The sequence below is a fragment of the Nerophis lumbriciformis genome, linkage group LG03 (assembly GCF_033978685.3).
Source record: "Nerophis lumbriciformis linkage group LG03, RoL_Nlum_v2.1, whole genome shotgun sequence".
Classification (NCBI taxonomy): Eukaryota; Metazoa; Chordata; class Actinopteri; order Syngnathiformes; family Syngnathidae; genus Nerophis; species Nerophis lumbriciformis.
The window spans coordinates 34,563,613-34,577,500 of NC_084550.2; the positions used below are offsets into that span (position 1 = coordinate 34,563,613).

A 13,888-nucleotide genomic window follows, 5' to 3' on the forward strand; every position below is an offset into this window, starting at 1 on the left:
AAATGGCAACCATACAATAAATGTTTATGAAACAGGAAATTGATTGAGTTGGACCCTCCATACAATCTCATACATCACCCCCAGAGATTATTGACATTTTCAGCATCTGAAGCAATTAGTGGTTAAGTGGTTTTTATTTACTATTTACACAACGTGACAACTTCACTGGTTGGGTTTTTTTTTTTTTTACAAAGTTTTAAGAAATTTGATTGGAAAATGTTGCAACAAAGTAACATCTTTTTACAGTGAACAAGTGAGAGTGTGTGTGTGTGTGTGTCGGCAGGGTGGCTGCGTACAAGGAGGACAAATCAGCTTGTTGTTGTTATGTGGTTTTGGCTTTGTTTACCAAATAGAACTTTGCTCCATCACCCCCTCGTTATGTTTGTTAAACATAAGTACTGTTTAGCGCTTTTATTGTGTTCAAAGTGTACAAACTTGTACTAAACTATGGACTTTTGTCAAGGCTGTAACCCATTATTCATCTTTACTTTGTTTCTTATAGAGAGATTTTCTTTGATACACACATTTTTCTATTTTGGAACCTTTTTCAAGAACCAATTAAGTTTGAAAATCAAGTTTTGACTGTATATTAGTAAATACCCAAGGTCTTGGTGAAAATGGCAAGCATACAATGAATGTTTATTAAACAGGAAGTTGATTGAGTTGGACCCTCCATAATATTTGAAAAAAATAACAACATTTACCAGTTGGAACATTACATATCTTGTTTTTGCAGTCTATTCAATTGAATATAAGTTGAAAAGGATTTGCAAATCATTGTATTCTCTTTTTATTTACCATTTACACAACGTGACAACTTCACTGCTTTTGGGGTTTTTACAAAGTTTTAAGAAATTTGTTTGGAAAATGTTGCAACAATTTTTTAAAGTTGCAACAAAGAAACATCTTTTTACAGTGGACAAGTGAGAGTGTGTGTGTGTCGGCAGGGTGGCTGAATACGAGGAGGACAAATCAGCTTCTTGTTGTTATGTGGTTTTGGCTTTGTTCACTAAATAGAACATTGCTCCATCACCCCCTCGTTATGTTTGTTAGACATAAGTACTGTTTAGTGCTTTTATTGTATTCAAAGTGTACAAACTTGTACTAAACTATGGACTTTTTTCAAGGTTGGAACCAATTATTAATCTTTACATTTTCTTATGGAGAGATTTTCCTCGATACATACATTTTTCTATTTTGGAACTTTTTTCAAGAACCAATTAAGTTTGAAAATCAAGTTTTGACTGGATAGTAGTAAGTATGTAAGTCCTTGGTGATAATGGCAACCATACAATAAATGTTTACTAAACAGGAGGTTGATTGAGTTGGACCCTCCATACAATCTCATACATCACCCCCAGAGATTATTGACATTTCCAGCATCTGAAGCAATTAGTGGTTAAGATTGTGGCTTACTAAGTAACTTCCCAATTAGCCTGTTCACCTGTGGGATGTTCCAAATAAGTGTTTGATGAGCGTTCCTCAACTTTCTTAGTCTTTTTTGCCACTTGTGCCAGCTTTTTTGGAAAATTTTGCAGGCGTGAAATTTCAAATGAGCTAATAACAACGTTTACCAGTTGGAACATTAAATATCTTGTCTTTGCGGTCTATTCAATTGAATATAAGTTGAAAAGGATTTGCAAATCATTGTATTCTCTTTTTATTTACCATTTACACAACGTGCCAACTTCACTGGTTTTGGGGTTTTTACAAAGTTTTAAGAAATTTGATTGGAAAATTTTGCAACAATTTTTTTTAAGTTGCATCAAAGTAACATCTTTTTACAGTGGACAAGTGAGAGTGTGTGTGTGTCGGCAGGGTGGCTAATCTCCACACTTTGGATTCATCACACTACATTTCCCTTGTTTATTTATATTATTATTTGTTATTTATATATATGGTATATATATATATGTATATATATATATATATATATATATATATATATATATATATATATATATATATATATATATAATAAAACACAGAGCGAAATACTATTGCCCCCTGTTGTCTGTGCCGTCTCCTCCTCCCTGTACATAACACTTATCGTCCGAAAAATACGGTACATTATATCTTTATTTTGGAACCCTGTTCAAGAACCAATTAAGTTTGAAAATCGAGGTTGGACTGTATATTAGTAAGTACGTAAGTCCTTGGTGAAAATGGCAACCATACAATAAATGTTTATGAAACAGGAAATTGATTGAGTTGGACCCTCCATACAATCTCATACATCACCTCCAGAGATTATTGAGGTTTTCAGCATCTGAAGCAATTAGTGGTCAAGTGGTTTTTATTTACTATTTACACAACGTGACAACTTCACTGGTTGGGTTTTTTTTTTTTTACAAAGTTTTAAGAAATTTGATTGAAAAATGTTGCAACAAAGTAACATCTTTTTACAGTGGACAAGTGAGAGTGTGTGTGTGTCGGCAGGGTGGCTGCATACGAGGAGGACAAATCAGCTTGTTGTTGTTATGTGGTTTTGGCTTTGTTTACTAAATACAAACCCCATTTCCATATGAGTTGGGAAATTGTGTTTGATGTAAATATAAACGGAATACAATGATTTGCAAATCCTTTTCAACCCATATTCAATTGAATGCACTACAAAGACAAGATATTTGATGTTCAAACTCATAAACTTTTTTTTTTTTTGCAAATAATAATTAACTTAGAAATTTATGGCTGCAACACGTGGCAAAGTAGTTGGGAAAGGGCATGTTCACCACTGTGTTACATCACCTTTTCTTTTAACAACACTCAGTAAACGATTGGGAACTGAGGAAACTAATTGTTGAAGCTTTGAAAGTGGAATTCTTTCCCATTCTTGTTTTATGTAGAGCTTCAGTCGTTCAACAGTCTGGGGTCCCCGCTGTCGTATTGCGGCACACATTTTTGATGGGAGACAGGTCTGGACTGCAGGCGGGCCAGGAAAGTACCCCCACTCTTTTTTTTATGAAGCCACGCTGTTGTAACACATGCTGAATGTGGCTTGGCATTGTCTTGCTGAAATAAGCAGGGGCGTACATGAAAAAGACGGCGCTTAGATGGCAGCATATGTTGTTCCAAAACCTGTATGTACCTTTCAGCATTAATGGTGCCTTTACAGATGTGTAAGTTACCCATGCCTTGGGCACTAATGCACCCCCATACCATCACAGATGCTGGCTTTTGAACTTTGCGTCGATAACAGTCTGGATGGTTCGCTTCACTTTTGGTCCGGATGACACGATGTCGAATATTTCCGAAAACAATTTGAAATGTGGACTCGTCAGACCCCAGAACACTTTTCCACTTTGCATCAGTCCATCTTAGATGATCTCAGGCCCAGAGACGTTTCTGGGTGTTGTTGATATTCGGTTTTCGCTTTGCATAGTAGAGCTTTAACTTGCACTTACAGATGTAGCGACAAACTGTATTTAGTGACAGTGGTTTTCTGAAGTGTTCCTGAGCCCATGTGGTGATATCCTTTAGAGATTGATGTCAGTGTTGATACAGTGCCGTCTGAGGGATCGAAGGTCACGGTCATTCAATGTTGGTTTCCGGTCATGCCGCTTACGTGCAGGAATTTCTCCAGATTCTCTGAACCTTTTGAGGATATTATGGACCGTAGATGTTGAAATCCCTAAATTTCTTGCAATTGCACTTTGAGAAACGTTCTTAAACTGTTTGACTATTTGCTCACGCAGTTGTTGACAAAGGGGTGTACCTCGCCCCATCCTTTCTTGTGAAAGACTGAGCATTTTTTGGGAAGCTGTTTTTATACCCAATCATGGCACCCACCTGTTCCCAATTAGCCTGCACACCTGTGGGATGTTCCAAATAAGTGTTTGATGAGCATTCCTCAACTTTATCAGTATTTATTGCCACCTTTCCCAACTTCTTTGTCACGTGTTGCTGGCATCAAATTCTAAAGTTAATGATTATTTGCAAAAAAAAAAAATGTTTATGAGTTTGAACATCAAATATGTTGTCTTTGTAGCATATTCAACTGAATATGGGTTGAAAATGATTTGCAAATCTTTGTATTCCGTTTATATTTACATCTAACACAATGTCCCAACTCATATGGAAACGGGGTTTGTAGAACGTTGCTCCATCACCCCCTCGTTATGTTTGTTAGACTGTTTAGCGCTTTTATTGTGTTCAAAGTGTACAAACTTGTATTCTGTTTTTATTTAGCATTTACACAACGTGACAACTTCACTGCTTATGTATTAAGAAAATTAGCATCGTGTAGAAGTTCAGCCCACCTCAACATTTATCACATATTTGTCGTCATCCAGGAGCCAGGAATGATCTTTGTTTGTCCTCAGATCGTTGAAGTGTCCCAACTAAAATGTCCGTTGACTTTTCCCAAATTCCTCCAAAGTGTCTTCGCCTGCTCGACTCTCACGGCGACGACGCGAGCGAGGCCTCATTATGTCCTCGCCCGCCGGAGAGCGATACGCCGCGCTGTCGTGCCGGATAATGGCCCGGGAAGACACTTGGCAGGTACGCGGCTGTGGCTCAAGTAATTGGGCTACCGGGGACATTTTTGAGAGCAAAGCCCGGACTCAGACACGTCGGTAATGAGAAGCGGGCCCCGCCTGGCGCTTCCTCGCCCCAAACGAGACGCGGTGTCAAGCGCTTCTAGCGAGAAACACAAAAGTGCGTTCGTATCGAGACGGAAGCCTCTCTGATGTTTCTCCGGCTTTCAAAGAGTCCGCTTAATCATTGGCCCCGGGCCCCGAGGAAATATCACTGTCCAATTAGCGAGGGGAAAACAAGGAACGGCAACATAAAGTTACTTAATAAGCCACAATCTTAACCACTAATTGCTTCAGATGCTGAAAATGTCAATAATCTCTGGGGGTGATGTATGAGATTGTATGGAGGGTCCAACTCAGTCAACTTCCTGTTTAATAAACATTTATTGTATGGTTGCTATTTTCACCAAGACCTCAGGTACTTGCTAATATACAGTCAAAACTTCTAGTCAAAAATTCTAGAAAAATGTTCCAAAATAGAAAAATGTGTGTATCGAAGAAAATCTCTCCATAAGAAACAATGTAAAGATGAATAATGGGTTACAGCCTTGACAAAAGTCCATAGTTTAGCACAAGTTTGTACACTTTGAATACAATAAAAGCGCTAAACAGTACTTATGTCTAACAAACATAACGAGGGGGTGATGGAGCAACGTTCTATTTAGTAAACAAAGCCAAAACCACATAACAACAACAAGCTGATTTGTCCTCCTCGTACGCAGCCACCCTGCCGACACACACACACACACTCTCACTTGTCCACTGTAAAAAGATGCTACTTTGTTGCAACATTTTTCAATCAAATTTCTTAAAACTTTGTAAAAAAAAACACAAAACAACCAGTGAAGTTGTCACGTTGTGTAAATAGTAAATAAAAAACCACTTAACCACTAATTGCTTCAGATGCTGGAAATGTCAATAATCTCTGGGGGTGATGTATGAGATTGTATGGAGGGTCCAATTCAATCAATTTCCTGTTTAATAAACATGTATTGTATGGTTGCCATTTTCACCAAGGACTTACGTACTTACTAATATCCAGTCCAACCTCGATTTTCAAACTTAATTGGTTCTTGAACAAGGTTCCAAAATTAAGAAACAATGTACCGTATTTTTCGGACGATAAGTGCTATGTACAGGGAGGAGGAGACGGCACAGACAACAGGGGGCAATAGTATTTCGCTCCATGTTTTATTTTATATATATATATATATATATATATATATATATATATAAATAACAAATAATATAAATAAACAAGGGAAATGTAGTGTGATGAATCCAAAGTGTGGCCACCCTGTCGACACACACACACTCTCACTTGTCCACTGTAAAAAGATGTTACTTTGATGCAACTTAAAAAAAATTGTTGCAACATTTTCCAATCAAATTTTGTAAAACTGTAAACTTTGTAAAAATCCCAAAACCAGTGAAGTTGTCACGTTGTGTAAATGGGAAATAAAAACAGAATACATCCATCCATCCATCCATTTTCTACCGCTTTCCCCTTTTGGGGTCACGAGGGCAATGATTTGCAAATTTTTTTCAACTTATATTCAATTGAACCGTAAAGACAAGATATTTAACATTCAAACTGGTAAACGTTGTTATTTTTTGCAAATTTTAGCTCATTTGGAATTTCACGCCTGCAAAATGTTCCAAAAAAGCTGGCACAAGTGACAAAAAAGACTGAGAAAGTTGAGGAACGCTCATCAAACACTTATTTGGAACATCCCACAGGTGAACAGGCTAATTGGGAATTTACTTAATAAGCCACAATCTTAACCACTAATTGCTTCAGACGCTTAAAATGTCAATAATCTCTGGGGGTGATGTATGAGATTGTATGGAGGGTCCAACTCAATCAACTTCCTGTTTAGTAAACATTTATTGTATGGTTGCCATTTTCACCAAGGACTTACGTACTTACTAATATCCAGTCAAAACTTGATTTTCAAACTTAATTGGTTCTTGAAAAAGGTTCCAAAATAGAAAAATGTGTGTATCGAAGAAAATCTCTCCATAAGAAACAATGTAAAGATGAATAATGGGTTACAGCCTTGACAAAAGTCCATAGTTTAGTACAAGTTTGTACACTTTGAACACAATAAAAGCACTAAACAGTACTTATGTCTAACAAACATAACGAGGGGGTGATGGAGCAATGTTCTATTTAGTAAACAAAGCCAAAACCACATAACAACAACAAGCTGATTTGTCCTCCTCGTATGTGGCCACCCTGCCGACACACACACTCTCACTGTAAAAAGATGTTACTTTGATGCAACTTTAAAAAGTAGTTGCAACATTTTCCAATCAAATCTCTTAAAACTAAAAAAAAAATCAGTGAAGTTGTCACGTTGTGTAAATGGTAAATAAAAAGAGAATACAATGATTTGCAAATCCTTTTCAACTTATATTCAATTGAATAGACTGCAAAGACAAGATATTTAACATTCAAACTGGTAAACGTTATTTTTTTTGCAAATATTAGCTCATTTGGAAATTCACGCCTGCAACATGTTCCAAAAAAGCTGGCACAAGTGGCAAAAAAGACTGAGGAAGTTGAGGAATGCTCATCAAACACTTATTTGGAAAATCCCACAGGTGAACAGGCTGATTAGCCTTAATTAAGTTACTTAATAAGCCACAATCTTAACCACTAATTGCTTCAGATGCTGAAAATGTCAATAATCTCTGGGGGTGGTGTATGAGATTGTATAGAGGGTACAACTCAATCAACTTCCTGTTTAATAAACATTTATTGTATGGTTGCCATTTTCCATAATCGCCAACCCTCCCGAATTTTCCGGGAGACTCCCGAAATTCAGCGCCTCTCCCGAAAACCTCCCGGGACAAATATTCTCCCGAAAATTTCCCTATTGACGGGAGGACAACAGGGTGACAAGAACTAAATCATCCAGACTAGAGATAAATTGTATTATTATGTTTATCTTACCTAAAAATAAATATATTTATTTAATTTTAAAAAAAAAAACTAAATACATTTTTACTATATTTTGCTAAAAATTTATTGTATTTTTATTTGTATTTTTTCTTACTCCTTATTACATCCAGCCATAGAATTATACATTTGAAATAATTAATTTTAAATTATCATAATAATTAATTTAAAATGACCATATTTAATTATTAAAATAATTGCTTGTTTATCAACAACTTTAGCATTTTATTCATTACATTTTGAAGCCCTCAGAAGCCAAGTTATGTTATATTCCTTAATATTTATTTATGCAAGTTTGAAGTATCAATTATCTAAACACAGTTTTGTTTGCATATTTTCAGGATATATATATATATATATATATATATATATATATATATATATATATATATATATATATATATATATATATATATATATATATACACTTGACTTGGTGAATTCTGGCTGTCAATATACTCCTCCCCTCTTAACCAAGCCCCGCCCCCGACCACGCCCCCACCCCCCACCTCCCGAAATCGGAGGTCTCAAGGTTGGCAAGTATGGCCATTTTCACCAAGACCTTGGGTACTTGGTAATATCCAGTCAAAACTTGATTTTCAAACTTAATTGGTTCTTGAAAAAGGTTCCAAAATAGAAAAATGTGTGTATCGAAGAAAATCTCTCCATAAGAAACAATGTAAAGATGAATAATGAGTTACAGCCTTGACAAAAGTCCATAGTTTAGTGCATGTTTGTACACTTTGAACACAATGAAAGCGCTAAACAGTACTTATGTTTAACAAACATAACGAGGGGGTGATGGAGCAAAGTTCTATTTAGTAAACAAAGCCAAAACCACATAACAACAACAAGCTGATTTGTCCTCCTTGTACGCAGCCACCCTGCCGACACACACACACTCTCACTTGTCCACTGTAAAAAGATGTTACTTTGTTGCAACATTTTTCAATAAAATTTCTTAAAACTTTGTAAAACAAAAAAAACAACCAGTGAAGTTGTCACGTTGTGTAAATAGTAAATAAAAACCACTTAACCACTAATTGCTTCAGATGCTGAAAATGTCAATAATCTCTGGGGGTGATGTATGAGATTGTATGGAGGGTCCAATTCAATCAATTTCCTGTTTAATAAATTTATTGTATGGTTGCCATTTTCACCAAGGACTTACGTACTTACTAATATCCAGTCCAACCTCGATTTTCAAACTTAATTGGTTCTTGAACAGGGTTCCAAAATTAAGAAACAATGTACCGTATTTTTCGGACGATAAGTGTTATGTACAGGGAGGAGGAGACGGCACAGACAACAGGGGGCAATAGTATTTCGCTCTATGTTTTGTTATATATATATATATATATATATATATATATATATATATATATATATATATATATATATATATATATATATATATATATATATATATATATATATATATATATATATATATATATATATATATATATATATACATACCTACTCAGTGGCCTAGTGGTTAGAGTGTCCGTCCTGAGATCGGTAGGTTGGGAGTTCAAACCCCGGCCGAGTCATACCAAAGACTATAAAAATGGGACCCATTACCTCCCTGCTTGGCACTCAGCATCAAGGGTTGGAATTGGGGGTTAAATCACCAAAATGATTCCCGGGCGCAGCCACCGCTGCTGCCCATTGCTCCCCTCACCTCCCAGGGGGTGATCAAGGGTGATGGGTCAAATGCAGAGAATAATTTCGCCACACCTAGTGTGTGTGTGACAATCATTGGTACTTTAACTTTAACTTTAACTTTATATATATAAATAACAAATAATAATATAAATGAACAAGGGAAATGTAGTGTGACGAATCCAAAGTGTGGAGATTAGCTGTTGAGTGTTACCAGTGTTGAGCGAGAGGCAAGTCCAAAAGGGGCAGGGCAGGCTCGTAGATCCGTGAGCAGGCAGGAAGTCGGGGGCTATAGCGAGGCGTTGAAGGCAGCCAAGGAAACGGAGGGAACGCGGTAAGACGAGACACCACACCTAAATGAAATGTATAAAGTTTTAAAAAAATGTTACTTTTATGCAACTTTTTTCAATCATTTTTTACAAGTTTTGTGAACTCATGTTTTTTTTTTTTTTTTAATTTGTTAAAACCATTAAGTTGGTAATAAGTTAAATATAAAACAAAATTAAGTAAAGTCTTCAAAATGAAAGAAGACAACAAATACACCAAAGTACACCACATCTAAATGAAATGTATATATGTTAAAAAATGTTACTTTGATGCAACTTTTTTACAACTTTTGTGAACTTTTTGGTAAAACTACTAAGTTTGTAATAAGTTAAAGATAAAATAAAATTAAAAAATAAAAATTCCCAAAATTAAGTTGGAGAAAATAAAAAAAGACAACAAATTAAGTACACCTAAATTAAATGTATTCAAGTTAAAAAAAATGTTACTTTGATGCAACTTGAAACTATTGTCGCAACATTTTCCAATCAATTTTTACAAGTTTTGTGAACTTACTTTTTTGTTAAAACTACTAAGTTGGTAATACGTTAAAGAATAAACTAAATTAAGTAAAATAAAACTGCGATGAGGTGGCGACTTGTCCAGGGTTGTACCCCGCCTTCCGCTCGATTGTAGCTGAGATAGGCTCCAGCGACCCCCAAAGGGAATAAGCGGTAGAAAATGGATGGATGGAAGTAAAATAAATAAAAAAAAATGTCCAAAAATAAAGTTGGAAAAAAATGAAAGAAGACAACAAATTAAGTACACCACACCTAAATGAAATGTATATAAGTAAAAAAATGTTACTATGATGTAACTTGAAAAAATAGTTGCATCTTTTTTCAAACATTTTTTATTTTATTTTGTGAACTCAAGGTTTTTTTTTATATGTTAAAACTATTAAGTTGGTAATAAGTTAAAGATAAAACAAAATGAAGTAACATTTTCTAATAAAAAATTATAAAATTATGTTGGACAAAAATGAAAGACAACAAATTAAATACACCACACCTAAATGAAATGTATATAAGTTAAAAATGTTACTTTGATGAAACTTTTTTACAACTTTTGTGAACTTACGTTTTTGGTAAAACTACTAAGTTGGTAATAAGTTAAAGACAAAACAAAATTAAGTAAAATAAAAAAAAAAAAGTCCAAAAATTAAGTTAATTTTTTTTTTAAGAAGACAACAAATTAAGTACACCTAAATTAAATGTATTCAAGTTCAAATTTTATACTTTGATGCAACTTGAAAAAATTGTCGCAACATTTTCCAATACATTTTTACAAGTTTGTGAACTTACGTTTTTTTTTTAGTTTGTTAAAACTATAATGTTGGTAATAAGTTAAAGATAAAACAAAATTAAGTAACATTTTCCAAAAAATTGTCCAAAAATGAAGTTGAACAAAAATGAAAGAAGACAACAAATTAAGTACACCACACCTAAATGAAATGTATAGAAGTTAAAAAATGTTTACTTTGATGCAACTTTTTTACAACTTTCGTGAACTTACGTTTTTGTTAAAACGACTAAGTTGGTAATACGTTAAAGATAAAACTAAATTAAGTAAAATAAAAAAATAAAAATGTCCAAAAATTAAGTTGCAAAAAAATGAAAGAAGACAACAAATTAAGTACACCACACCTAAATTAAATGTATATAAGTAAAAAAATGTTACTTTGATGCAACTTGAAAAAATAGTCGCAACTTTTTTCAAACATTTTTTTTTAATTTTGTGAACTTAAGGTTGTTTTTTTTTTATATGTTAAAACTATTAAGTTGGTAATAAGTTAAAGATAAAACAAAATTAAGTAACATTTTCTAAAACAAAATTCTTAAATTAAGTTGGACAAAAATGAAAGACAACAAATTAAGTACACCACACCTAAATGAAATGTATATAAGTTAAAAAAATTAACTTTGATGAAACTTTTTTACAACTTTTGTGAACTTACGTTTTTGGTAAAACTACTAAGTTGGTAATAAGTTAAAGATAAAACAAAATTAAGTAAAATGTAAAAAAAAGGCAAAAAATTAAGTTCGAAAAAAATTTAAGAAGACAACAAATTAAGTACACCACACCTAAATTAAATGTATTCAAGTTCAATTTTTTTACTTTGATGCAACTTGAAAAAATTGTCGCAACATTTTCCAATACATTTTTACAAGTTTGTGAACTTACGTTTTTTTTTTTAGTTTGTTAAAACCATAATGTTGGTAATAAGTTAAAGATAAAACAAAATGAAGTACAATTTTCCAAAAAATGGTTCCGAACATTAAGTTGAACAAAAATGAAAGAAGACAAATTAAGTACACCACACCTCAGTAAAATGTATATAAGTTAAAAATGTTACTTTGATGCAACTTTTTTACAACTTTTGCGAACTTACGTTTTTGGTCAAACTACAAAATGTTACTTTGATGCAACTTAAAAAAATTGTTTTTTTTTAAGTTTGTGAACTTAACGTTTTTTTTTTTATATATGTTAAAACTATTAAGTTGGTAATAAGTTAAAGATCAAACAAAATTAAGTAAAATGTAAAAAAAAAAGTCCAAAAATGAAGTTCGAAAAAATGTTAAGAAGACAACAAATTAAGTACACCACACCTAAATTAAATGTATTCAAGTTCAATTTGTTTACTTTGATGCAACTTGAAAAAATTGTCGCAACTTTTTTCAAACATTTTTAAAAAAAATTTGTGAACTTAAGGTTTTTTTTTTATATGTTAAAACTATTAAGTTGGTAATAAGTTAAAGATAAAACAAAATTAAGTAACATTTTTCAAAAAATTAAGTTGGACAAAAATGAAAGACAACAAATTAAGTACACCACACCTAAATGAAATGTATATAAGTTAAAAATTTTTATTTTGATGCAACTTTTTTTACAACTTTAAGTTTGTGGTCAAACTACAAAGTTGGTAATAAGTTAAAGATAAAACTAAATTAAGTAAAATATTTTTTTAAAAATTCCAAAAATTAAGTTGGAAAAAAATTAAAGAAGACAACAAATGAAGTACACCTAAATTAAATGTATTCAAGTTAAAAAAATGTTACTTTGATGCGACTTGAAAAAATTGTCGCAACATTTTCCAATCAATTTTTGCAAGTTTTGTAAACTTACGTTTTTTTTTTTTTAGTTTGTTAAAACTATAAAGTTGGTAATAAGTTAAAGATAAAACAAAATTAAGTACCATTTTCAACAAAATGGTCCAAAAATGAAAGAAGACAACAAATTAAGTGCATTACATCTCAATGAAATGTATAGAAGTTAAAAATTGTTACTTTAATGCAACTTTTTTCAATCCATTTTTACAAGTTTTGTGATCTCATGTTTTTTTTTGTATGCATGTTAGAAATAATTCACACCAATGATGAAGCAGACATCATTTTTGTTATTCCGCTGGTTCTAAAAGGTATTATATCCGACATCGGGGGTAGATGCCTCGGTTCAGGGCTGAGACCGGAAAAGGTTGAGGAGCACCATCACACATCATGCTGGGCACGCCCACATTTTACTTTCTCCAGTGTTGCCCCTTAACGAGATGCACGCTCTACTGGAGAGCCACAATAAAAATTTCAAACGATCATTTTGAATAATATTTCTTTCTGAAGGTGACATTGAGACGTTTATTGTGATCCTCCGTCAGGACCGTGGTCTCGACTGGCCCTCTGATTTTCTCATTTGGAACTGCAAATTGCCTTTTTGATGAATGTAAAATAACTTTGGTCCACACCGCCGATGAGTGGACGTGCCTGGTTGCTTCTCCGTGTCCTTGAGGTCCCAGCCAACGGCTGAAGCAACCGTCGTTTCATTTGTGCGACGGAGATCCGCATTGAAGTTGGCACCGATGATTGGCTCGCTCAAGGACCGCCGCGTGGAGCTTGTTGCTACGCAGTTTTTGATGACGCCCGATGCATTTATCCACTGTGGTTGAAGGTCACGTTTGGTTTGCTTCCGTATGTGCAGGCACCACCAGGCTCCCTCGAGACGGGGAGGTACCTGGCGTGGACTACAACTTCATCAGCCTCGGGGACTTTAGGATCCTGGAGGAGAGCGGCCTTCTTCTGGAGAGTGGCACCTACGATGGTGAGTTCAACTGCCCGTCAAATATCACCCAAATAGGCTCCATCAAACCTTTCAAAGCATGGTTGCTATATGCAGTACTCCCGCCACCCCGTAGGGGGTAACAGTGAAGTATGTGTCACAATGAAGCGGCAGTGGGTGAGTAGAAGAATATGGCCCTGAAAAAAATCCAAACGAATCGTGGAAATCAGACTTTTAACAGCGACTGGACAACAAAACTTTGATATTTTTTGTATTTGTGGTCGTGTCAAAACTGGTTGAATTCACATAGCGCCAAATTTGAGGGCGATAAAGCTACACCACATGTGTG

At 34.2% G+C, this 13,888-nt stretch overlaps 1 protein-coding gene across 2 annotated transcripts in view; it reads left to right on the forward strand.

Moving 5' to 3' along the window:
- The window catches only part of magi3b (membrane associated guanylate kinase, WW and PDZ domain containing 3b), a 480,566-nt gene that overhangs the window by 278,575 nt on the left and 188,103 nt on the right, over positions 1-13,888 (forward strand). For both annotated transcript variants that reach the window (XM_061937657.1, XM_061937658.1), the window contains exon 3: positions 13,462-13,581. In XM_061937657.1, the coding sequence (XP_061793641.1) occupies positions 13,462-13,581 (120 nt within the window). The remainder of the gene's footprint in view (positions 1-13,461; positions 13,582-13,888) is intronic.